Source organism: Talpa occidentalis, unplaced genomic scaffold (genome assembly GCF_014898055.3).
Source record: "Talpa occidentalis isolate TD23 unplaced genomic scaffold, MPIMG_talOcc4v2.1, whole genome shotgun sequence".
Lineage (NCBI taxonomy): Eukaryota > Metazoa > Chordata > Mammalia > Eulipotyphla > Talpidae > Talpa > Talpa occidentalis.
This window is the reverse complement of record NW_026555331.1, coordinates 30440401-30466267: the sequence shown is the minus strand read 5'-3', so window position 1 is coordinate 30466267 and position 25867 is coordinate 30440401. Positions and strand designations below refer to the sequence as shown.

The following is a 25867-nucleotide window of genomic DNA, read 5'->3' as shown; positions in this document are numbered from 1 at the left end:
TGCCCGCAGCCTCTGCAGCTCCGGTTCGATCCCCGGCTGCTCCCCGGCCACCGGAGGAGGGTCCCACATGGCGCGCAGACCTCCCCTGCCACACGCTGCTCCCCTCAGCAGTGTACTTCGGTCCTTCTGCCTGCTCTGGCGAATTCTCTCACCCTCCCGCGCTTCTGACTGTACCCAGTGCTTGTATAAATAAATAAATAAAAATAAATAAATCTTTAAAAAAAAAAAAAGCAGTAGTGACAAGGAAAAATGAGAAGCAAAACAGAAAGCAAAAGGGAGAAAAGGACTAATAGTTATTTTTCAAAACGTACACCACCTCTGGGACTACAAAGCAACCTCCTACATTTTATTCATCTATAGCACCAAAAGCAATGATGGCTCTGGCTACTCTAAGAATCTACATGTAAAAGGGGGTACACTGTATTATATAAGACAGAGCATCAAAACTTTAACTGTAAAACAAAGGCTACTAATATGCCTTCCACTATGTAAAATTCTTCATATATGACATATTTTTTAGTCCAAATATAATTTACAACAGAAAAGGACTTTCAGGTTAAATACAAAATTTAAGAACATGTTATACTCAACCATTAAATGTTCATCTATGAGAATCTTGCTGAAATAGAATCTAAAAATTCACAGTATTTCCTCGATTTAAATACCTACTTTTGAGTGTTTTAAAATTATAGGCAAGGGCCTCCCTGGTGGTGCAAGGGGTTGAGCATCACACTATGAGGCAGGCCACAGCCTCTGCGGCTCAAATCCAATCCCTGGGCAGCCAGGGAGCAACCCACATGGCGCAACAGACCTCTCCTGGCTCGAATGCTGCTCCCTTCAGCAGTGTATTTCAATCTGCCTGTTTCTGTTCCCCACTCTGTCTCTGATCAATCCTCTCACCACCCCCCTGCATCTTTGGCCTATACCCCAGCTCTTGTATGCATAAATCTTTTTTTAAAAAATAAAATTATAGGCAACATTTTCAAAAATACCAAAGATTTGCTTAATTAGAGTTAATGAATATTCTATAGTGATCATCCCAACAATGTTAAGCGAGACAGGAAGCCCATATACAGTAGCTCTAAGTAAATGGATCATAATCCAGAGTTAAACAGGCTACAGTACTGGGGAGAGAGAGAGGAAACTGAACCTTAATCTAATATTCAGATCAGTTATGTGTTGATTTGAGATCTCAGAGATTTTCCCCCCTCTCTACAATATTGTGGTTTAATAATGTTTTGGGTTGTAAAAAAACTTTTATTTTTTTTTTTTATAGAGGCATGTTTTTTATTTATTTATTTGTTTGTTTGTTTGTTTTGTTTACACATGCGCTGGGTACAGCCAGAAGCGCGGGAGGGTGAGAGAATTCACCAGAGCCAGAGCGGGGAGCAGAGCAGGCAGAAGGACCGAAGTACACTGCTGAGGGGAGCAGCGGGCGGCAGGAGAGGTCTGCGCGCCATGTGGGACCCTCCTCAGGTGGCCAGGGAGCAGCCGGGGATCGAACCGGCGCTGCAGAGGTCGCCGGCAGCTTCGCAACCCAGCGCTCAACCGCTGCGCCACCAGGGAGGCCCGTAAAAAAACTTTTAGATATATTGGAGGTGGAGTTAGTCCAAACAATGTACCCCCATACCCCAAGCCACTCAATTTACCCAAAATATACACCTTTCTAACACATACCTTGATCCAAAAGATGGTGCACACACCAATGCTATGACCTTGGAATATACTAAATATAAATTGACAAGGCCATCTAACTCTGACTGCCCTTTCTGGGCTAGATGCAATCTGCCCCCAGTAAAAGGAATTCAAACAAACATTCACTCCTGATTGAGGTCAGTATTTCTGATTAAAGGTTTATAAACAGAAAATTCAACTCTAATTCTACTGGTACCACTTTCTCACTGGTCTTTTAATATGATTATAATGTGAAAAGAGTGAAACATAAAATCTTAAGGTAACAACTACCTAAAACAAAACTGCCTGAGATGGTGGTAAGATCCTAAACCTGGACATTTAAGCACTTCATGGAGCAAGAGCTTGAAGTAATATAAATAGTACAAACTAAAATCAGGCAGATACCGAATCCCACTCTCATCATAAATTTCGAGGTCACAAATGAGCCTTAATTTTCTCTTCTAGAAAATGATTAAATTTCCTAAAATCTACTTATAAATTGTTTCAATTAGAGAACAACTTCAAAAGGCTGCTGGAAGGTCTAAATGAGGTTGTAAACAAAAAAAAGCACCAATCAAAACTGCTAACAACATAAGCACTCTACTCAAAATGTAAATATAAAATATGGGAATTTTGACATTTAAAAATCTGTTATTATTCTTATACTCTGAATTCTAGCACTTTGAGTTCAATAATCTAAAAGAGGGGGACACTCTCCTTTAGAATGGTAAAAGGTGCAAAAAGCTTTCGTTTAAAAACAAAGGATTAAGTCATATCTAAAGATAAAAGAAAAATTTTTTACTAATTTGTTACAGGAAACAAACCATGTGAGACAGACTGCCTACTGCCTAAATTCAAACCCCAGTTTACTGCTTAATAGTGGTATTACCTTGACAAAGTTCTGAAATCTCCCTGGGTCTTAGGTTTCTCATTTGTAAAAAGGAGGTAGTAAGCAGCACATGGAATAGAGGACTGTTCTGAGAATTAAATGAGATATAATATATGAAGGCATTTAGAAGAGAATAAGAAGTGGTACCCTTCTGGAATGTCAAAGTCTAATTCTAACCACATTCTCATACAGCTGTTTTTTCCCCTAAAAGTACCATCTAAGGCAAACAAATTACCATAGACAGCATTTCCTCTACGGTAATTTTAAAATGACACCTTAACCAAACCACCCATCACCCTCCCAGAAACCTACCTTAGTTCTGGACTTTTCCTCTTATGTGAATAAATTTCCTTAAGTTTAAAAAAATGCTACCTATTTCTCCTAATCACAGGCAGCTACTATTTCCAAACAGGTACACTTTCTAGGAAAAACAACAACTATGGAGTAACAGTGAATGATACACAATTATGGTTTACAACTTTCAGGTCTTAAGACTGCTTTATACTTAAAAAAAAAAAAAAAGGTTGGAAAGCTGTCAGGATCACTGTGTCAATTTCTCCAAATTGTTGTTTTTGCTCCAAAGTGCGACTATTTTTCTACTGACCACATATACTATGTTTTCCCTGAGGTGATAGGCTCACTTCAAGTGTTGTTTCCGAAACACTCAAGGAACAATCATAGCATCTCTGCCATCCCTTGAAGAGTATTCTAGAAAAAACAAAAAAGTTCAGCTCAACTCAAATAATGAAACATGTTTCCCTAGAAATTGCTTTCTATTTTATCTCACAGAATATTAAAGATGTCTACATATGGACTACGAATAAAATAATTTTATAGCTTCAAGGACATTATGTCACTCTTCTTTTTAACTGACTGTACAGCAGTGAAAAAAATACCTATACCTAGTTGTGGCCATTGCCTCTAAGAGTTATGTAAACAGCACTTTTAGCCACCACTGCTTTTGCATCAGTACTAGCATGATTGAAAGGATTCAATCATGAAAATAGTGACCTTAGGGACTCCCTTAAAAGGACTCCCAAGGGTTCATAGATCACTTTTATGACAGTTGATTCAAAGTAATCTGTGGTAACCACCACCTACCTTTCAATACCTAGCTCCAACCTATGTTCTTTCTAAAGCCAACATTTTCTGTACCTCTAAGTGTCTAGTGAAGAGATTTTAACAGGAAAAAAAAAATGGGGGGGGATATCCTAATTTGTCAGTAATGATATAAGCTAAATAGTTATGCCCTTGTATAACTACATATAGAAAACAATGTGTATGCCAATGTGAAGTATACAGAGTTATACAAAGTGTGTATGGAGATGCAATTTACAGAGTTTATAATGTGATGCTACTGATGTGTATTCTTCAAAAATAGACTTGCTTAGGCCTCCCTGGTGGCGCAAGGGATTAAGAAGCAACCTATGAAGTTGTCCGCAGCCACGGCAGTACAAGTTCATCCCCAGCCAGGGAGCTAACAACATGGTGCAGAAGACCTCTCCTGACCCACCTGCTGCTCCCCTCAGCAGTTTATTTGTCAGTCTGCCCGTTCTGTTCCCCAATGTCTCTGGTGAATTCTCTCACTCTCCCCCCACCCCTCTGGCCTATACCCCAGTTCTTGTATGCCTAAATAAATAAATCTTTAAAAAAAAAAAAAAAAAAAAGACTTGCTTTTATGGGCACAACAGCAAACTTCCTGAAGGATACATACAAAGAGATGAACTCTGAGGATGAAGGATCAGGTCAGAACTTAATTTTTATTTTCTCAGTTTATATCCCATGTTCCATTAACATCTAAATTACTATCCAAAGCCAGTATATTTAAAAAAAAAAAAAAATTTTTGTGTCTTAACTTTTTACATGTGTGTGTTCCTTAAGCCTAAAGGCTCCTTAAAGACATTTTTTGCACATATTAAGCATAAGCACTCAAAGATTAAGCCCCAGGTGTAATTATAATACATGCTTTTTTTTTTTTAAGATTGATTTTATTTATTTGTTTTTTTTGTTTATTTATTTATTTATACAAGCACTGGGTAGAGTCAGAAGCGCGGGAGGGTGAGAGAATTCACCAGAGCCAGAGCTGGGAGCAGAGCAGGCAGAAGGACCGAAGTGCACTGCTGAGGGGAGCAGCGGGCGGCAGGAGAGGTCTGCGCGCCATGTGGGACCCTCCTCCGGTGGCCGGGGAGCAGCTGGGGATTGAACCGCGCCGCAGAGGCTGCGGGCAGCTTCGCAACCCAGCGCTCAACTGCTGCGCCACCGGGGAGGCCCAATACATGTGTATTTTAAACAGCTTCTTTTACATACAACAGAGGAAATTTAGTGAAGGAAATCTTATTAGCTCAGCATACTGCAGACTACTGAGAGTTGATTATTTTACCAAACTTCTAAACCGCATAAGACAAAACAGTACACAAACTATTATCAGATGACACTGATAATATATTTGTTCAAACAGAAAAAGTAATGTTCTGCTTCAATACCCAAGAAACTGCTCAAAAATGAAGCATCTGGGTAATGCACATATATTCAGAATCAGAAGCAACAGGGAGACTAGTTACACCTTAACATGCTTCACCAGGACCTTGGATAAACTCCAAGTTTCTATGTAATGACCCTGAAGGAGGCTGAGACCAAAAGAGAAAATTACCAGGGATAGGGTGGCAGCATTATACATTTGTTTTAAGTCTGGAGACACGGATTTGACACTGAACTTTGACATCAGAGAAGTGACAGGAGTTTCAAATACAAAATTATGACCAGGACGCCCTCATTTAATTTTCTTGTGTTACACTATAGTATTAATTTCCTAATGCAATTTCCTATCCCACTATTACTCCTTAGATTTTCTGAAATTCAAGGTCATTTTGGAGAATTTTATAGACTTTTTGAGTCTTCAATGATGTTTACTGAAAAGTAAAACATATTACCTAAATACAATTACCAGGTACCTTCTAATATAATGCACCAAAGAATTCTCCAAAATGCAAAATCTGGGTGACAGCATCAGGAATCATAGGACAAATCCAAATTGGGGAGTAGTCTACAAAAATAACTGGTCAGTATTCTTGATATTCAGTGCCAAAATCATGGAAGACATTCTGAAAAGTTCAAATTAAAGAATAATAAGGAAATATGACAATGAAATGCAAAATATGAGTCTGGATTGAATTCTGGACCAGAATTAGGAGGTCATAGTGATATGATTTGTGAATAAGTCTACAGGATATAAAAAGTTTATCCATTATTTTATTAGCTTACTGATTTTAGTCATAACACTGTGGTTAGATATTAATATTGGGGAATCAGGTAAAGAAATACATAGGAAGTTCTTCATACTAAATAAATGTAAAATTTCAAAACAAGTTCAAAGAGAAATGAGGTAACAACATATAAACATGGAGAAAAGGTTATTTTCCCTTTTGATGACTTTTTAGTAATTGTGATATTAAGTAATTAAAAGTTTTGAAGAAAAATTCTTTTTAACAGCTACTACTTCTGCTATATAGCATTACCAGTGATTTCTGCTCTCTATTCTCATATATGTTTTGTGCTCATCTATGTTTTTCCATGCTGAACAAGTGACACATCTGTAAATAAAAATTAGGGGTAACATCCTGCATGAAGGAGGAGGGAGCAGGATCAGAGGGAGGAAGAGAGGAGCACAGGGGACTGAGGTGATGGTGCATTGGTGAAGGAAATTCTATGGGGACTATACATGGGCGGGATGGGGCTGGGGAACAAACATTGTTTAAAAATGAATAATGATATAAAACAAAATTAAAAAAAAAAAACAGGTGGGAAGAGCACAAGGAACTACGGTGATGGTACACACGTGAATGGGTGGTGGGAGTTTCACGGGGACTATAACTGAGATGAAAACGCATACATTGTACAGAAATGAAAAATGATGCAAAAAATACATAAATTTTAAAAAATTAGGGGTGAAGAGGTTTCTCACCTTTAGAGTATCCTACCATTGGTTATATCCACTAAGTATGTGTAAAATGTTATTAGCAAATAGTGAGTAGCCCCAGAGTATCAAAGCAAAAGAATCAATTGCTAATAAGAGGTTGATGAACTGCAGTTTGAAAATATAGCTGGAATATAAGTTTCCTTTGTTCTAATCTCACGAGCAATGTGAAAAGCCCAAGTATCCATAACCCGTCTCCCGATTTTCAGGTTGTACTATCATAGTTCTTTTTACAAACATAACAAATGAAGAGAGGATACAGATAATGTGCTTTTTATACAAATCATTCACCAAAAAAACCCCAGACGGTTAAAAAGGAAAAGATAAAGAAACTGAGGCACAAGTCCTTAAATGTGATTATCATATACAAAATGATCAAGAAGAGACTGTGATTCACATTAACTACAGAACCCTATAAAATACAGTTAAAACCAAAGTCATTTGAAGCAGTAAATTTCCCCCCTCCCCATCTTCCTAATCCATCCATCTTATAAGCAGAGCAAACATCATGTTTCAATGTCTAAGTAAGGTGATACTACCAAAAGGAACAGAAAATATTAATGCTTACTGTATGAGCCAATATAAATCACCAAACCCCTGGGCTTCAGTTTCTTGGTTGGTGAAAATGAAAAAAATAAGGCTGAATGTTCCTTCAAGCCTGAAATTCAATGATTCTATAAAATTCAACACCCAATTTTATTAGTCAATGAAAAGAAATACTCCATAAATGTAAATTTAAATAGTATCCGCAATAGGTAATTTAACTCCAATTCTGCAGCACAATGTGAAAGTTCAAATTTCTAGTCTTGTACAATTCCCTTGGGCAGAGAATTTTTACTTTATTCGGTAGGAGCCTGAGTCTTTTATCATTCCAAGATCACTTATTGAACAGCATTCTATAAAAGAAAGCAAGCAAAGAAGCTTTTTTTGTTGCTGTAAAGGCCCATCAACTTGGAAGAGTCTCTCACTCCCCCTTGTGGCTCCAGTGGCTGCTTTTAATTATAACTGTTGCTTCCAACCAACTAATTAGAAACGTGCTCCACCAAAAACACTAGTGGTCAAGTGGTCCAAGAACTAATTTAAGTAGGTTTTTGCCAACATTTTCACTTTATAAATCCTTACTTCTGTGCAATAATGGCCCCAAGAGAGTAAAATTTTAAATGTTTTTTACGAATGATAAGGACATACAGATCTAAAGGGATAGAGCTGCTTAAATTCAAGATGGAATCACACAGAATTCTGACCACTTAACTGAATGCATTTTCCCATTAATAACAAGATGGTAAATCTTCACCACTTAACTTTTAAAAAATCAACATGGAATTTAAATGAAGCAAAGGTGTATTATCCCTGGCATTTAGGTAATGTTAAACCCAGCCTAAAATTTCATTATAATTATTTTTAAAAGTTTAGTCAGTCAACTCCCTGATTTCTGTCCAAAAAAGATAACCACAACAAAACAAAAACAGATAGTAAGCCTCGAAGTGTTTAAAAACAATTTTTTTTTTTAATCAACTGGGTGAAAGCGCTAACAACAAGGGGTAATAAAAATTGCTTTAAATCAGATTCAGGGCCTCCCTGGTGACACAAGGGGTTAAGCATTGGCACTATGAAGCTATCCATCTGCAGCCACTGTAGCATGAATTCTATCCCCCGGGATGGAGGTGACCCACATGGCACAGCAGACCTCTCCTGTTTGGCCCATTGCTCCCCTCAGCAGTGTATTTCAGTAGATCTGCCTGTTTTGCTCCCCACTCTGTCTCTGGTGAATCCTCTCATCCCCCAGCATCTCTGTTCTATACCCCAGTTGTTGTATATATAAATACATCTTTAAAGAAAAAAAAAAGATTATTCAAGTCTTACCCCTGTGATATAAAATTAAGTTAGCAGTCTAATAACGGCCCCCTCTATCTGGTGGAATCAAGCAAAGGGGAAACTGGAAGGAAATGTCATGACACAAATAGCATGCTCCTTTTAGTATGTCATATTACCAAACATTCCTCAAATAGTAAGATACATTATTATTGCTGAATGGAGAACTTGTTTAAGTATACTACAAGCCTGTAAAATACAGTCCTCAATTGTCAGTATCACAGAATCACATTTTAAAGGTATGTTTATGGGGGAGGATCATCATAAAGTCCCTAGTTGAATGTGGTCCAAGCATATACGTCTAAGATTTGGGCAACAGTGTCTCTGTAATGTTTTAAGAGGGGGGAAAAAAATTGAGCTGACAGTAAAAGAAGGTGTTTCTTAGAAAAGCGTTTGTATTTATTCACTTAGATGAGAAACATTCAACTCACCATACAAAATATTGCTTGGTAATATTGTTAATTTAAAAAAAACCTCTTAAATGCCAAAAAATTCCTAACTTTTCTAATCATGGCAAAGCCATTAAACCATTCAAGTAAATGAAATTCAAATACAACAAAATTGGGCACTCTCTGCCTGTTAAATGCATTAATGCATTAATCTTTCCTAGATTTTATAATCTCAAGAACATACATACATGGTCAACCTACTAGACAAAAAGTCTTGTTCTGGTCACTTAACTCTAAAGATTAACAATTATCTTCATATTATGTGTCCACTACTATTTTATATGGGGGTAAAGAGAAGCCTCCCAGCAACAAATTCTGTCAAAAGACTCACAAAGGATTGCCTGTGAATCTTTCTAATAGCTGTTTCACTTCAAACACCATACAAAATGAGACCGACGACAAATCAGGTATCATCCAGCTCTCTTGCCCAAAGACCCATACTATGGCAAAAGAATGTGAATTCTACTGCACAATTTTCACAAAAGTACAAATTTTTCACTATTACGGGAATTAGTCACTAGAGAGTAAATGGAGAATGACCCAATGCACAGAAATACATGATACAATGGAAATTGCTGATATGTAAGGTGGCATAAGCATTTCCCGCCAGTGCAGTTCAAACTCAAATTGGTTGCCACCTAAGTATTAATCATGTTATATATTCCCTCAGTGCACTTTACAGTAAAATATCACAAACATCAATGGTCCTGCTTCCAAGTATGAAGGAATGAAACCATCCTCTAAAGCTGAAAATAACTTAGACATCAATATTAATAAAGTTCAAAGCAGAGTAATGAAACAGAAATCCTAAGATGGAAATTAACACCAGCTTGTCTAAGGGACAGTGAAAAGTGGCGCCAAATTTGGGCTGTGTACATTAAGTCCTCACAGTGTTCTTGATAGGTTTTTGAAAACTGGAACTTTAAAGTGAAACAACATATAAAGAAATGGAGAGCCTTGGAATAATATCACTTCTGTCAAAAGTGACTAATTGCCCCCCACCCCCAATGTTATAACAAATTATTATTCAAGAACCTGCTGGTCAGGGAATTTTGGCAAAGATCAAACAGACGGACAAAAGGAAAAGTAATGTTTTCAAGAAAGAGGAAGCGCAGTAGCAGCACAGAACTAGAAAAATAATGGTAAAGGTAGCAAGTTCAAGTAAATGATCACCACACCAGCAGTACAGGTTTATAATTTAGCTTTTGTCCATTAAAATTAAATCTAACATCCTTACAATATCACTTGTAGCCAATATGCTCCTGAGTGAGAAAGTAAGCAGTAGACTACTAGCAAGCATAATGGGAACAGCAAATAATTCTGGGGAATACCCAAGTAAGTGTATCACATAAGCAAAAACTGACAACCAATGGCACAGGCTACAGCAACAATTAAAACTCTTGCAACCAAAAAAGGAAGCTAACCGTAAGTCCAAGATGTCATTTTTTACTGAATCTAGAATAAACATGCCAAAATTAGGTAGTTAGAAAGGACAGTTTCGAAATAAAGATCAATTCTAGCTTTGGGCATATTGAAATTGATAGCCATTCTAAACAGCCGAAAGAAAAGTATTCATTCTTAACGGGGAAATATCATAATAAAGCAAGAGCTATGCGAATGGGAGCCAAGATGAAACCACAATAAGGATTCTCAGGAATTCTAGAAAAAAATATTCTAACACATGCCAGAATTTCAATGAACTACCTGAACTACCACCATACTCCTAATGTTGAGTTTTTTTAAATTTAGCCTTAATCGACATTAGAACATCTATATTTTGACTTAAACATTTTTCACACTTTTGTTTAAATGTGAAGGGATCACCTATTCTGAAATCAAAAGTTTATGGTCAAATTAGTCTAAATAAACTTATGACATTTAACTGAATATTATAAAGACAGAACTATTTCTTAACTGGGCTACCCTTTATGTGCTAAGCCGCTTAACAGATGTGAAAATAATTTATATTACATATATATTAAAAAGGCTCCAATTCAAAGAAAAAAAAAACCTATGATTAATATATGACTAATGTATAAACACTGATTAACAAACTGATGGAAGACACTTAGAATCTAGTTAGGTATCTGTACCCCAGCTCTTGTATGCATAAATAAATTTTTAGGAAAAAAAAGAATCTAGTCAGGTATTAGAAAAAGGACAGATAAAATTATTCCAAGGAACAGAACCAGATTATCAGAGGTCAAATAGCAGTTCTGACTTTCTATAAAACAGAACTTTTTTTTAGTATCTACCAACCCACCTTCTCTAAGAGGCAAACTGGTGTCATTTCCTTTAAAGTGTTTTCCATGGCCTTTAAGATCCCCCTTTCCTTAGTTTATAGTACTACAGCAGGGGCTTACGTTCTAACCCGTGTCCATCTCCTAGTTTCTTCTCCTGCAAAATTTATTGGAGAAAGGTTTAAAATGAAACAATGTTCTTCCCACCTAAAAGTTCTGACAGAAGGATCCAGAATGTAGCAACTCTTCCACAGAACTTTGACTTAATTTGCTAGATTAATAAAATTCGCCATAACCTAAAGTCTAGGTTCTTTATTTCTAGGTAAACAAGCTACATCCACGAGGGTAAGTTTTCTGGCTCTTCTCTGGAACCCTCCCTCAGCCTCTCTCAGCAATTACATGCTTAGTAAGAGACTGGTATTTGTTTCCAAAACTATGTCATTCTACTGGCTGCGATTATTTAAAAAGTTGTTACTTAATGTTATGAAATACAAGTATGAAAAATGTCGTCCTAAAAAAACATGAATGCCTTGGAATGACTAGTTTTTAAAGGACACACACACAATCACTGTAATTACACACACTGTAACTCAGGAAAAACTGCCCATTTCTAGAAGGATTCTGGACCGGAGATGAGCAAATGAACATACATACACATTTTAATTCAAAATAAATGTTTAAAACAAGTCTGATCACATACCTTACTTCTCATTAACCAACTATCTAGGATACTTCTATACCACTGGTTTCCAACAGGATCTCCTTACTGATATAGTTGGCTGCTCTTAAGAGAAAAAAAGGAAAAGCAAAACTACTCACTGTTAGCTATTACAAATCTAAAAGCATATCCCCCCCCTTTTTAATTCAATGCCTCTGCTAGTCAATGGATCATGTGTTGATTTTTACTCAAGTTTCTCAATCTAATTTTTACTCTGATCTTTACTCAAGTTTCTCAATCTAATTCCAATTTCAAATCTTTCACTCTTTCCCTAGCTCACTTCTAACTATATTCACAACACAGCTCATCTGTATTTCTTACTAGAAAAGGTAGGAAGGACCCCATTTTTAAGTACTGGGGTATCAAAAAAAAAAAAAAAAAAAAAAAAAGAAAACCCCTAAAAACCTGGTAACCTGTGCTCTTGATCAAGTTATTGGTTATTCTTGCCCTTCCCACCAAATAGCAAACACCTAATTTCTCATTCCTTTATTTCATCATTACCACTTCACAGAACTCAAGGCTTTCCAATTGTACAAAATACCTCAGCACGCACACTTAATGCTTACACGAAAACTCTTAAAAATCACTACTGTGGGCCTCCCCAGTGGCGCAAGGGGTTAAGCACCGCACTATGAAGCAATCCGCAGCCTCTGCAGCACCCCTGAGTTTGATCCCCAGCCAGCCAGAGAGTAACCCACATGGCCAGGCAGACCTCTCCTGACTCACCCACTGCTCCCCTCAACAGGGTATTTCAGTCAGTCTGCCTGTTTTGTACCCCACTCTGTCTCTGGTGAGTCCTCTCACGAACGCATCTCTGGCCTGTGCCCCAGCTCTTGTATGCATAAATAAATAAATCTAAAAAAAAAAAAAATCATTACATTTTATTATTACAAATAAGAGTCTATCCAACATATTTTCTTGAAGGGAAGTTCTTTGTACTTTGAAATATACTAAAAAATATATTTGACAAAAACATATGAAGCAGTTAACAACGGGTGGCAACACTGCAGAATTCTTTTACAAAGCCCTCATGCCCTCACTGGTGGCAGAGTGATTAAAGTCTCAGTGGCTATCAAGCTATGGCCAGCCACTGCAACATGAATTCAATCCCCAGCCAGGGAGCTACCCCACATGGCACAGCAGACCTCTCCTGTCTGGCCCATTGCTGGAGCAGCGTATTTCAGTAGATCTCCCTGTTCTGCTCCCCACTGTCTCTGGTGAATCCTCTCACTGCTCCCCAACCTCTGGCCTATACCCCAGTTCTTCTATGCATAAATAAAAATAAATCTTAAAAAAATAAATATGAAAAGCCCTATTCCAATATATGAGTTGACTAGTAATTTTCTGCTTAAAACTATACAGTAGTTGTTAAAGCCTGAAGCAGACATTAATATATTCAGACCAGGAAGGATGACCTAAAAACTGCCTGGTTTCCTACCTTGCTGTTTAATGGTAGTTATGTGGGCTCAAGATGAGAATCAGTACCCAGCAACCACACCTCAAAACTGCCCTGAGCAAACAGAAGCGTAAGTAAATGAAACTGTGACGTTAACTGAACCACTATTACTCAACTACTGCTGCCAACTGCTACAAATGTGGAACTCAGGACTTTACTACTTTACTTGCCTCAACTAAGGAAGGAAGCCACTCTCTATACCAGTAACTTTCACATTTTTAAACAAAATTTGTTGGCTAGTATTGACCTTCTGCCCCAGAAAAATACTATTTTAAAAGCTTTCAGGATCATTTAAATCACATCTACAGACTTGAGATCCCTGTACTATTACAGGCAGGCTTGTACTGTTGCTACTATACTTTTAAAAAGAACCCAAAAATGAGATCAACAGGGCACAGAAAGTAGCCAAGGTGTTTTACCTGATTCTCATCTCCACAGCACTCCTATGGGGTGGATATTATGCCATTTAACTGAGCTTAGTTTTCCCAAATGGAAAGTGATTTCCTTGGGTCAGGAATGGTAAAAAAGTTGGTTTGACTCAAAACCCAGCGCTCTTTCTACACCACAACTTTCTTCTTTTGAGTTTAAATTTGGTTTTCTAGAATGTATTTTCTCATTTTGTGTTTCAATTCATCATGTTCAAAATTATCCAACTTTTGACTTCCTATGTTTATGTAGGTGTTGAAGATCTCTAATGCTGAGTCCCTGGTCCCATTACCAATAGAGCTTCTGGTCTAAGGTGTGGCAGGAAAGGCAGAATGCGTTAATTTATATATCACAATTTCAAATTAACATTACAGGATGAGAGGATCATCAAGTTCTTTTGCATAATGAAAAGTCCATGTTGTGAATATGCCAGCAAGCCTTTACCATAGTAATACTCAGTAACTCATACAAAATAACACAATTCCTACTATTTCTCCACTCAGTAAATGGTATAAAGACTTGAAAAGTACATACAACCAGAATGGTAATAACCATTTAGTATTAGGAAAACTTAGAACTCCGGAGGTTAGCTTTCTTGTGGTAAGAGGATCTTTTCTTGCCAGTATGATACATGTGCTCAACAGAACAATTAGGTCTAATTCATCAATGATGCCACTAGTAAATAACATTAACTCTGAAAGATTACCTGCTTATTTTTCTTAGGGGGAAAAAAAAAAAATCAAAGCCAGAAAAAACTAAACAAAAAAATTACAATTGATATTTTAATCATACAAGATCTTAAAATATAAAGAGTACTTTCACTAATCAAGTGTAACAGTTGCTTTTTTTCTCTAGGAGAAATGTAAATTTTGCTTATTTTATTCTTCCTTTTTACTGAAAAGTGGAAAAGAGATTTTATGCTTCCAGAGTCAACATAACCTCTTCGGGAAAAAAAAGAAAAGCTCACTTATAAAGAGCCACATTATTATAAAATACTGAATTTCCCCACATTTAAATAGAAAAGGCCCTGGAAAATTAGTAGTGTTGCTAACCTTGTTATCCTTTTTTCCAAAAGAAGCCCTTTTGTTAATGTATTTAACAAGCACTATGTATAGACTATATATTAGCCTACCGTAGTTACCAATGTTAGTATAGAACCAAGGAAAGAAAGTAACAGTGCTTTTTGTTTTAGAGTTTCCTGAGCCACTTGTATGGTAAAGACACTGAACTTTTTATCTGTATAAAATGAAAGTTTCATTTAGACTTTGTGCTGTTCTGAACATGGGTAGTGACCAGGAATAACCCCCTCTGACAACCTATTAACAGAGAGGCTAGCCTATCTAGTTATTCTCATCCACTGTTAGATGGAATTGTTTTTTTCCCTTTCTTGATAGGGAAACAAAACCACACTGTTTTCCTAGGAAAAATTCTCAAAATGACAAGAGCTTATATTTCGTGTGTGGAAAACATGCAAATACCTACCAGGGATAGCAAAAAAGTTAGAAAATGTTACCACCCCTCTCCCCTTATTCTTAAAATTGATTGTGTTAAGGGAAATTATAACTTGTAAAGAAACCAGAATGAAAATAACAGGTTAAAAATTGAATGAAACCATCAGTATATAGGTATAAAATTCAGTATATAGGTACTAGTCAGCACAGCAGGGGGCGGAGCGGGGGGGGGGGGGGGGGGGGGTTGGTGGAAGGGGGACGGACCAAGAGATTTTTTTTTATTATAGAAAAACAAGACGTCCAAATTTTAATGATTCTCATTATCTTCGAAAGTCACAAGCTAAGCATTTGCCATTTAGAAACAAAAGTATGGAACACCTTCCTTCTATTAGAAATGATGGCTGTTTTCAAATAAACAAAAAAATGCATCCAAGCAGCTAACAAGGTTCTGGGGGCCCACAGTAAGATAAAAAAATTACTGATCTTTAAAAAGATAACCTGGGGAAAAAAATACTATTTGAGAAAACTACAACAAGTATTGAAGCTGTTCCATTTAGTAACTAAAGACTAGTGCAAAGCAATCAATCATAATACCATCACAACTTTAATAAAAATTCCAAATCCATAACCACACCAGAAATAATGCTATACTGCTCATTACAGTTCTTCCATGAACAAGGTTCAAATAGTAATTTGAACCATTTGGATTCTCACACTAAGTACCAGAATCAGTAATACCTGTCCTGAGAAATTTGGATTTCCGTACTGAGAAATCTGTATTTCCATACTGAGTATCAGAATCAGTAACATCTGTTCTGAGAAACTGGGATACTGCCTATCTAGAGACCAGAGTCCTGGTCCCATATTGAGACCCAATGTATAATCTGAAATCCTATAAGGATAGTCATTTAGCAAATCACTTTAAGTATTTCAAAAACTCCCAGTTCACTAAAATGTCAAGTAATAATATACCTAGGATGTTATATGCTAAATGGTTGGATCTACCCTTTTTCCTCAGATTTAAACTCCCTTAAATTACTCATAACCTTTTACTGTGTTTGTTAGTATTAACAGTTGATTTCCAACACTTAAATGCAGGAAGAGCAAAGGCAAATGTGAAGTGAGTTTTCTGATTCATGACATTAACAATATAGTGGCCAGTCCAGGAAAGAGTATTATGTCTATATTGAGTTTCTTGTTAGTATCTCTCTTACATAAAACAAAATATATAGAATTCCTGTATCCTTACATGTACATTTACAACATGTACATTTAAGAAAATTAGCTCTAGAACTACAAATATTCTAACCAAAACTGTAATACTATTAATCTTCTTTTAGACTTTTAGTACAAAATATTTTTAGCCTTTCTTATCTGACTGATGATCATTATTGCACTTATACAAAGTATGATTAATTATAACATCTTTTAGCATTGACATTGAAATTTAGAACACACACTTTTTAAGAGAAAAAGGAAAATTAAAGGAAAAGTTGAGAATAACAGAATATTTTCCTAGAGGAATTTATAGTAAAGCTAGATCAAATATTTCATTCTTACCAGTACATCATTGCAGATATCTCTTAGCTCAGTTTCAATTTTCTCTCTGTATTCTCGAGCCATCTGCTGCTTTTTCTCAGCACCTTCCGTCTTTTGCTCAATACTTGAGACGACCCTCCAAGATGACCTACGGGCTCCTACAACATTTTTATAAGCAACTGAGAGAAGATTCCTCTCCTCATTGGATAATTCAGCTCCTTGCTCAGTTACAGACTTCATGCAGGCTGCCATGTCGTCATATCGCTCAGCCTGCTCGGCCAGTTTGGCCTTCTGCACCAGCTCATTTTTATCCATGATTGGATGTTCTGCAGGGGGAAAAATAGTGTTTAGGTATTTTTTCATCAAAACAGACTCAGAGTATACCTGTAAATAAGCTGAACCTCAAACCTAATCGCCCATGTAAGAGTCTTCCTGTGAGAAATCAAAATGCAGGTTTATGAAAGGATGATCAGAATTGGGAGAAAAAATAGGCATACTTAGCATACTGAGGGTAAATTTAAAGTCATCAGCATCAGTTTAGCAAAACTAAAATCACATTACCTCATATTTGTTTTAGAAAATCCTAATTTCACATAAAACTCCTATCAAGATGGTGCCTTAAAAAAATCCTCAACTTACTTTGCCAATAATCTCACAACTCCAGCTTCCAGTATCACTCAGTAATCCAAAATTAAAGTTTTTCTTTACTGAAACACTGCCTACAAGATTTCATACCTCCAGAATCATGATTCACATTAATTTAATTGAGGTCTCTCTTAAGACCAACTCTCATCAGGAGAACTTAAGTTTTAGTTGATTTTACTCGATTAAATCTTTGTTACCTTTGCCAGTTAATAGCATGACAATTTTCTAGGAGAAAGAACTATAAACTATTTGTTCTAAGATATTTTCAACATAAAATCACAAGCTAGGACCAATATCTGAGTATCTGACCCTGAGGTCTCCTTATCTGTACTTTGGCAAATGCAAAATGTATCTGTGAGTTCTGGAACTTCCACTCTTACTTTCTCTGAGCACTAAAATGAACATATTAAGCGTGACAAATGTTTTCCATGTCACGTTCCAATTTAAAGGTAGATTTCACTGCAATTCGTTTCTACTAGTCAAAATCAATATTATCAATCAAGTTGCCCTTTACTATAACTAACCACCTAATTTTCTTTCACTCTAAAGCCCCCTAATTCAAGCATCTAATCAATTATTCATATAATACACCTGAAACTGTTAGGTCAGTTATGGCTAATATTAACAAATTCTCTTTTCTTTAAAAACATCCTTTCGAAAAGGTGCTAAAACAACACAGGAAAATGACTAAATCATAACGTAACCCTACGAAGAAATGACTTTAAAGAAAAATGTTCAGTATTTAGTCGACTATAAAAAGGTGAATAAAAGTCACGCATTGTGGGAAGTAACTCCCCAATATCTTCTACCTTCCAAGGAGACCCAATACAGATATTAAAAAAAAAAAAAACCTGCACAAATTCCCGGTATTTCAACAAATAATCAACTAGCTTGGATCTGACGTACACTGGATCTGACGTACACTGTTCCAATGCTAAGAAAACGATTTAAAATTTGCGATGGCAGAGCCCTTCCCCCCACACCCCGTTCCCGAAATTACTTATTCGTCCCCTTGGAACGCAAAACCGCTCACTGGTTAATGCCGCTTCAGAAAAAAATGATCTCAAACCGGCACAAAGGTTTTCTCCCCAACTCCTCGGGTGCTGGGGAGTGGACCGGGTTTCTCACGGCGCGGCCAGCGCTCGAGGCCTCGCCTCCACACTGCGGAGAGCAGTCGCCGCACCCATTTAACCCTTCGCCGGCGCGAGCCGCCGGGCGGGCGCGGGGAAGCCGCAGACGGGGCCTCCGCAGCGCAAACCCTTCCGTCCGCGCTTTCCGCAATCCCCCCCCCCCGGCTCCGCCCAAGCTGGTGCCTCCGCTCTAGTCCCCGCTCTCCCTTTGTCATGGCGGATCTGTGTCAAGGAGCCCAGCCTACTGCCGAGTGTTAATTCCCCCCACCAGAGCGCGAGGGAGGAGCCCCGCGCCCCCGCCCGAGCCGCGGGAAGGGGGGAGGCAGCAGCGCGCCCGCCCGCCCCGGGGGCTGGGACGCCAGCGCCGCCCGCAGAAGCGGAACCTCGACCCGCCAGGCCGCGGACACACCCCACTCTCCCGCCCGCGCCGCGCCGCCACCGGACCGCGGGCGCGGGGCCCGTCGGGTCCTGAGGGGCCCGACAGCTGCGGCGGGGGAGGGGGCCGGGGCCACACCCAGGCCCGCGGGCCCCGCCGGCTGTTACGCTCCGGCGCCCCCACCCGCGGGCGACCAGGGCCGGGAGCGGCGGCGGCCCGGCGGGCGCGGATCGCCGGCCCCGGCCCCCGCCCTCCCGACGGTCGGCGCCCCCCCGCCCTCCGGAGACGCGGCCCGGCCCGCCCCATCCCCCACCCGCCCGGGGAAGTCCAGTCCTGCCCCTCCGCGGAACCCAGGAAATCGGCCCTCGGTCCCGGCGCGCCCCACCCCGAGGCTCGCCCTCCGCGCGCCACGGCGCGGCCTCGCCCGGGCTACCTGGCGGGCGCTCGGTGGCGACCTCAGCCCGCGGCCCCGGGCCCGCCCTCAGCCGCGCCGCCGCCCGGGGGGCTGGGAGCCGCCGCCGCAGCGCGGGGCGCGGAGGCTGCGCGGGGAGCGGGCGGGCGCGGCAGGGGGAGGGGGAGCCGCGGGGAGGGGGCGGCCTCACCTGCGCCACTGCAATGCCCGCGGCCGCCGAGCCATTATCTCGGGCGGAAGCGGGGTGCGGGGCGGCGAGGGCGCCGGGGCGCGGGCGGCGATCGCGGCGGGGTCTCGCGGGCGGGCGCCCTCGCACTCCCGCGGCCGGGGCGAGCGCCGCCCGGGGCCCGAGCCCTCGGCCCGGAAGCAGTGGCCCGGGGCAGCCGCGAGCCGCCCGCCCGAGCCCAGCGGAAGAGAAGCCGCCGCCCGTCTCCTGAGGAGACTCCGCCTCAGCCCGGCGCCGCCGCCGAGGGGCGAGCGGGGCCGCGGGGCCGCGGAGCGGGGCCGGCCCCGCGCTCTCGGAGGGCCGGCCCGGGACAGGCAGGCCGGGGCGAGGCGGCGGCCCCCTACCTGTGTCCGGAGTGGGTGGCGGACCGAGGACCGAGGCTCAGCAGGCTCTGGGCGGCGGCGGCAGCGGCGAGGCTGAGACTCTGTCCCTGGATCTCGCTGCTCACAGGCTACAGCCGCTCCGCAGACACGGGGTTTCCTCCAATCACCAGCCCCGGCAGCAGGGGCACCACACGCACGATGACGTCAAACGCTGCTATGGCAACCGTTGATTGGTGCCCACAGCTCCGGGGGCCCAGCGCAACCGCCGCTCCCTACCGCGCGCGTCCCGCCCGCCCGCGCTAGAGGGCGAGCGTAGGAGCGCGCGTCCTCTCCCGCTACCGACACTCCCCACCCGCTCGGCTTCCAACCAGTCTACTCCGCTCCCGAGTGCGCCTGGGCAGGAAGCCCCCCACGACCCCACCAGCTCGCCCTCCCTCTGGATGCTCAGCAACCCTCCCCTCGCGACCTCCGCGGGCTCGCCCTTCCTCTGAACCAGCGAGAAGGAACCGCCCCACCCCCACCTTAGCTTTTCGTGCGGCTCTTCTGCGCCTGCGCCAGTCACTCCCTCTAGAAGGGGCTCCGGTTCGCCAACATCCGGGGCCTTTGTCATTTCCCCCACCCCTCCCCGCGGCCCGGCCCGCCCCGCCCCGCCCCGCCCCGCCCTCCGTGCTTCGCGGCGGCGCCTGCCCTCGGGGCCGCCCGGGGCTGGTTACGGGAGCGGCTCGGCTGCCCGGGCTTTGTGATCCGGACCCGGGGGGAGCGGGCAGGGCGCGGTCCGGCGGCTCGGGAGGGGCGGTGTCGCGCGCTGCCCCCCCCAACCGGCGGGTCCCCCTCGCCGGGCGGGGCCGACCTGGGCGCGCGGCCCCCCACGTCCTCCGCGGCGACTTTACCTGCGGGCACCTCAAACCTTTTAAGGCTGGGAATAGAGAACGAGGCGTCCTGCCGCAGACTGGGGCTGAGTGACGGGGAGGCTTCCCAATGGGAGCCGGGGATCCGCGCTGTGACAGCTGCTAAGGGGACAATGGGTGGGCGCGAAGTGGGGGTGAGGTGGGTCGGGCGGGCGGAGCTGGCGGTAGGTGAGGCCTGGGGGGCAGAGCCAGCTCCCCGGGGAAGGGCAGCCTGCGCAGACCGAGGGCTGGAGGTCGTCGGGGAGCCTTGACTTGGTGGGAGGCCCTGGACAGAGGTTGAACGTGCTGACTCGCTTCTCAAACGTTAGATTTTTGTATCCAAATAAAGCTTTCACTTAAAGACCTGCTGCAGTGATTTAAGCGTAAAGAACATTACCCTTTTTCTCTTGGGAGGCTTGAAGGACGCAGTAGTTCCCAGGCCCCTCGATGACCCACAGGGACCCCGAGCCTGCACGAGGGCTAAGCAGGGCGGAAATTGCAGGTGCCAAGCAAAAGGCGCCAACCTAAAACGGCAGGGCCTCCACCCAGTCAATTTAAGGAAGTTCACAAAGATAATTCATAGTGTAAAATACCTCTGCCCTCTCTCCTTTTAAAGGTGGTAGAGCTTAGAAAAGATTACTATTCGGATGATCTGCAAAACGATTTGCAAAAGTCATCAGAATTTATAGATTGCAGTGAGAACTCTTTATTTCTACCCTTGTGTGAACTCCACCTTGGCCTCGCTGATTTTTCTACCAAGGGCTGCCTAGCATAGCTGAGAAAAGAGCCTTTCGAGTTCAAGTTCTGTAGAGGTTTCTGAGTATCAGACCCTTGAAATGATTCTTCTGTCTTCAGTTACCTTGTATGATGTAGACAATGCCTGTGCCACAAGACTGTTCTACCAGTTAACAATTGCCTGAAATTACAGCAATCATTTAAATAGTAAAGTATACCTGGAAGAGTTTCCAGTGGGCAGTACAATTTGAGTGTTTTTTAATTTCCCCGAAGTTTCTGCAACATCACATATTCATAGTAGGCTGAACGGATGAACAAATTGATTGGAGTTTTATTTCTGAGATACTTAAGTCACCTTTCTCTGACTCCCAAGCAAATTCTCTTAGGGAGTGACTCACTTAAAGTGACTAATATCTCAAAAGCTTTCATTTTAAACAATAGTTGCATCCAGTTTTGTGCTAGGCATCAGAAATTTGCCAGAAGACATTACGTCTTTCTTAAAATGGAAATTGATGTTTCTTTAATTCCTCAAATATATGTTTTGCTAGAATACATGCATTTTGTTTTAGAGGAAGTGAAGATTTGTCTGCATAAATTTGTAGATGTACTTGCAAAATCAACTAAATTAGGTTTTTCCAAATATTTGAAACAGCAAGGCATTTTTTTTTTGTGAAACAATAGGAGCTTTTGGATTTTACATACTCAACATGTTCATGTAATAAAGGTGTAATGTGTATTTTGAGGAGTAGAAATAATATAAGGCAAGGATAATGGCAAAACAAAGAAGATATAGGACCTATGAGCGGGAACTCTGGGAAAATTACTGGAGACTTTCATCAGTAGCCTGACCTGTTTTATTTTTTTTAACTGCTCAACTCCGTTCCCTCAGTTAAATTGCTTAACCATCTGTGCCTTGATTTCCATATCAATAAAAAGGTTGGTGATAACACTTAACTCATTGGTAGTGTCAGGGATTAAATGAAGTAATACATATATGAAGTAATATGTAATGTCATTTGTACTACATATATATTATGCTTAACACCATTTTTCATGAGCAACTTAGCTATTTATTTGCCCATAGGTATATTTGATCTGCTGTTCAAAGGGTTGAGAAGCTAAACATGAATCTACATGTTTAAAATGCCTTTTAAAAGTGCGAGGTATAAAGGTGTTCACCTGGAAAATGCAGGTGTGTGCTACTATGTTGCTACTAACGAGACATAGATGAGACAATGAGTAGTCTTCCGTTCCTGTACCAGAAACTGCAATAATCTCCACAGACCTATTGCTGTAGAATTGGGAAAGAGTTCAGATAAATAAGCATAAGTCCATTATTCCAATTAGAAATAACATCACAAAGAATGGATTCTATTGATGATGCAGCAGTTACATGATCTTTGAAATTTAATCATAATACTATCAGTATAATCTCACTTCAACATTATGATTTTGTTGGCAAACTGGCATGATGCTGTGGGCATTGAAGTTAGAATTGGGTACAAATCTTGGTTTGTCATGCAAAACTATGTGACTGTAGCCAAATATGTTGGCTACTAAATTGGATATACTAATATTCCATTCCATCAGATTATTACAAGGATTAAGTGAGAAAGTACTCTAGTCATGATTATCTATTGTTGGGATAACCTGGATTTTGTGGCAGAGGCAGGCTAGTTGTGTACCAACCCTATTTCTCCTCTCTCAGAGCCACAGCTAGACTCCAATGACCAGTCTCTTGCAATTAGGTGTGACTGAGCACTAACTAATGGAACATGACCAAAGTGATGCGTTTCACTTGTGGTGCTGGTGCTTGAAAACCAACCTGTTTGAATCACAATTTGGTCCTTTAATGGATCTCCATTCCTCCAGTTGAATAGAGAGAGTTCTGTGGCTGCAAAAGGAAGTGGGACCATAAAAATGAAAGGAGTCAGGGTCCCTGAAAGTCTGCCCAATCCTTTCGGACTTCTCTGAGGGATAACTTCTATTTTGTAAGCCACCGAGATTTAGGCTTAAATCTAACAGCTAGCACTGAAATGTCTGTAGATGTCAGTGGCAATTCCAAATAGGAGGGGCCTCCCTGGCGGTACAGGGGTAAAGCCTCAGCACTGTCAAGCTATCATTCCAGCCACTGCAGCATGAGTTTGATCCCCAGCCAGGGAGATGACCCACATGACACAGCAGACCTCTCCTGTCTCGCCCGCTGCTCCCTTCAGCAGTTTATTTCAGTAGATCTGCCTGTTCTGCTCCCCACTCTGTCTCTGGTAAATCCTCTCACCCCCTGCACTTCTGGCCTACACTCTACTTCTTGTATGCACAAATAAGTAAAATAAATCTTAAAAAAAAAAATAGAAAAATGGGAGAGAAAAAAGTGGGGAGGCAAAAGAAATGAAGTAAAGAAAAGGGAAACTGATCCTGTGATAAAAGATACTCTAAATGTTCTAGGTCACCATTAATTTCTCTTTTTTATTTATTTATTTTTTAAAGATCTATTTATTTTTATACAAGAGCTGGGGTACAGGCCAGAGTCACAGAAGAGTGAGAGGATTCACCAGAGACAGAGCAGGAGCAGAACAGGCAGACAACAGAAATACATTGCTGAGGGGAGCAGCGGGCGCGATAGGAAAGGTCTGCCACACCATGTGGGATTCTTGCCAGCTGGTGGGGATAGAACCAGCGCTGCAGAGACTGCAGACAGCTTCACAACGCACTGCTCAACCCACTGCACCACCAGGGAGGCCCATAATTTCTCTTTTTTTAAAGATTTATTTATGCATGCAAGAACTGGAATACAGGTAAGAGGTGTGGGGGCGGGGAGGGCAGTGAGAGGATTCGCCAGAGACAGAGTGGGAAACAGAACAGACTGACTGAGGGGAGCAGCAGGCGAGACAGGAGAGGTCTGCTGTGCCATGTGGGTAGCTCCCTGGCCTTGAACTTGTGCTGCAGTGGCTGCGGATAGCTTCACAATGCTTGCGCCACCAAGGAGACTCCCACTCTGTTAATTTCTAGAACAAGCTTAGAAAAATAACGTTTCCTCATTTAGTTCTAAATTATCTAAGAGCCTCATTAATCTCTTTAAACTACTGTTTACTTGATGTCATCTTCATTCCTTTGTCTACTACATAAGATTTGTTTTCCTAAAATTAAAAACTGTTCCCTTCACATACTGTAACAGGGTGGTCCCCAGGAAAGGGGGAGGTTCCAGGTTCCCTGCCCCACACAAATGGAGGGTGGAGCTAAGCAGGGAGAGAAGAAGCTGAAGAGGAGACTGAGGAAGGAAGAAGGATGGAGCCAGAAGGAGACCTGGAGGAGGCACATGGAGCCTAGAGACACGTAAAGAAACTGCACTTGTCTTTTGGTCATGGACTGGGTGACACAGATGTGGGTGAGACCCGTGGGGAGGTGACAATGGCAGCTTTTATCTTGATTTTGATTTTGCTCTTTTCCTTCCAGGCTTGTCTGGTTGTTTCTGACCCTTTTCTGTGGGTCCCCACTGGAAAATGCTCTAGACTTGAGGCAGGCTTTGGGGTCTTGCTCTGGGCCCATCCCACTTGGATGGACTTTTACCCACAAGGGACAGGTAACTTTGGGTGTTTCATTTAGAAACTAGATTCTTTGCCTTTCCTGTATTGTTTCCTAGTTTTATTAAAGTTCCTTCCCATTAAAGTCTCATATGTTTTGTGTTGATGCGGCGGATGGCAGAACCCATTTACAATAGGCAGTTTTGTGGGGTCTGGGGTGCCCCCTCTCCCTGCCCTATAACAATGCCTTTTAACTCTATCCTCAAAATCCAGTCTTTGGGCCAGTGTTCTGTACCTGGGTCCCAGACTAGTTTTCTGCATGCTGATTTGAAAAATGTTAACCAAAAAGAAAACCAAGCCAACTCTGAGCTCTCATTTCACACATTCAAGAAGCACTTAATGAGGGCCCAGTGTCCGATATTATGCTGCTTGTTGGGGATAAAAATATGTAGATCATATTCCCTCCCTGAAGGAGTTCACAAGGCTAGGGATAGAGACATACCAAATGCAATTATTGAAGCACAGTGAAGAGCTGATAATGGTGAATAAATTGTGTGTTGGGGTATCTTAGCTGTGAGCACTACCTGTGAAAAGGTGAAGGAGGTGACCTGAAAAAAGTTCATATTCATCCTATAAATGACTAATTTAATTATCAGCAGTCAGTTTTGCTTATTTGATTCCAATCACATTTTTCCCACAGAGCTAGAAGGTAAGTTCTTATCTTCTTAATTTAAGGGTCATTGCTTGAAAGAAACTTTATGTCCTCGCTTCCTACTAAGGGCACAGTTTCTAAGTTTTCCTAAGATATATACTCTTCCTTGGAGTCTTTTTTTTTTTTAAAGATTTATTTATACATACAAGAGCTGGGGTGTAGGCCAGAGGTGCCGGGGGTGTGACTGAAATACAATGCTGAGGGGAACAGTGG

At 41.5% G+C, this 25867-nt stretch overlaps 2 protein-coding genes across 3 annotated transcripts in view; one reads left to right on the top strand and one right to left on the bottom strand.

Annotated features, from left to right (window-relative positions):
• YWHAZ (tyrosine 3-monooxygenase/tryptophan 5-monooxygenase activation protein zeta) overlaps positions 1 to 20403 on the bottom strand; it is a 31092-nt gene extending 10689 nt beyond the window's left edge. Inside the window, exons 1-2 of one of the 2 annotated variants that reach the window (XM_037503195.2) lie at positions 20321 to 20403; positions 16709 to 17013 (exon numbers count right to left, since the gene is read on the bottom strand). In XM_037503195.2, coding sequence (XP_037359092.1) covers positions 16709 to 17002 — 294 coding nt within the window. In that variant the 5' untranslated portion in view covers positions 17003 to 17013; positions 20321 to 20403. Of the gene's footprint in view, positions 1 to 16708; positions 17014 to 19820; positions 19984 to 20320 lie in introns of those variants that run through there. The other variant, XM_037503188.2, reaches the window with a different exon arrangement.
• Positions 18372 to 19896, top strand: LOC119249505 (translation initiation factor IF-2-like). The gene is made up of 2 exons (XM_037516885.1): positions 18372 to 18609; positions 18734 to 19896. The coding sequence occupies exons 1-2, from the start codon at positions 18372 to 18374 to the stop codon at positions 19894 to 19896; spliced, it is 1401 nt and encodes a 466-aa protein (XP_037372782.1).
• Positions 20404 to 25867: the final 5464 nt, after the last annotated feature.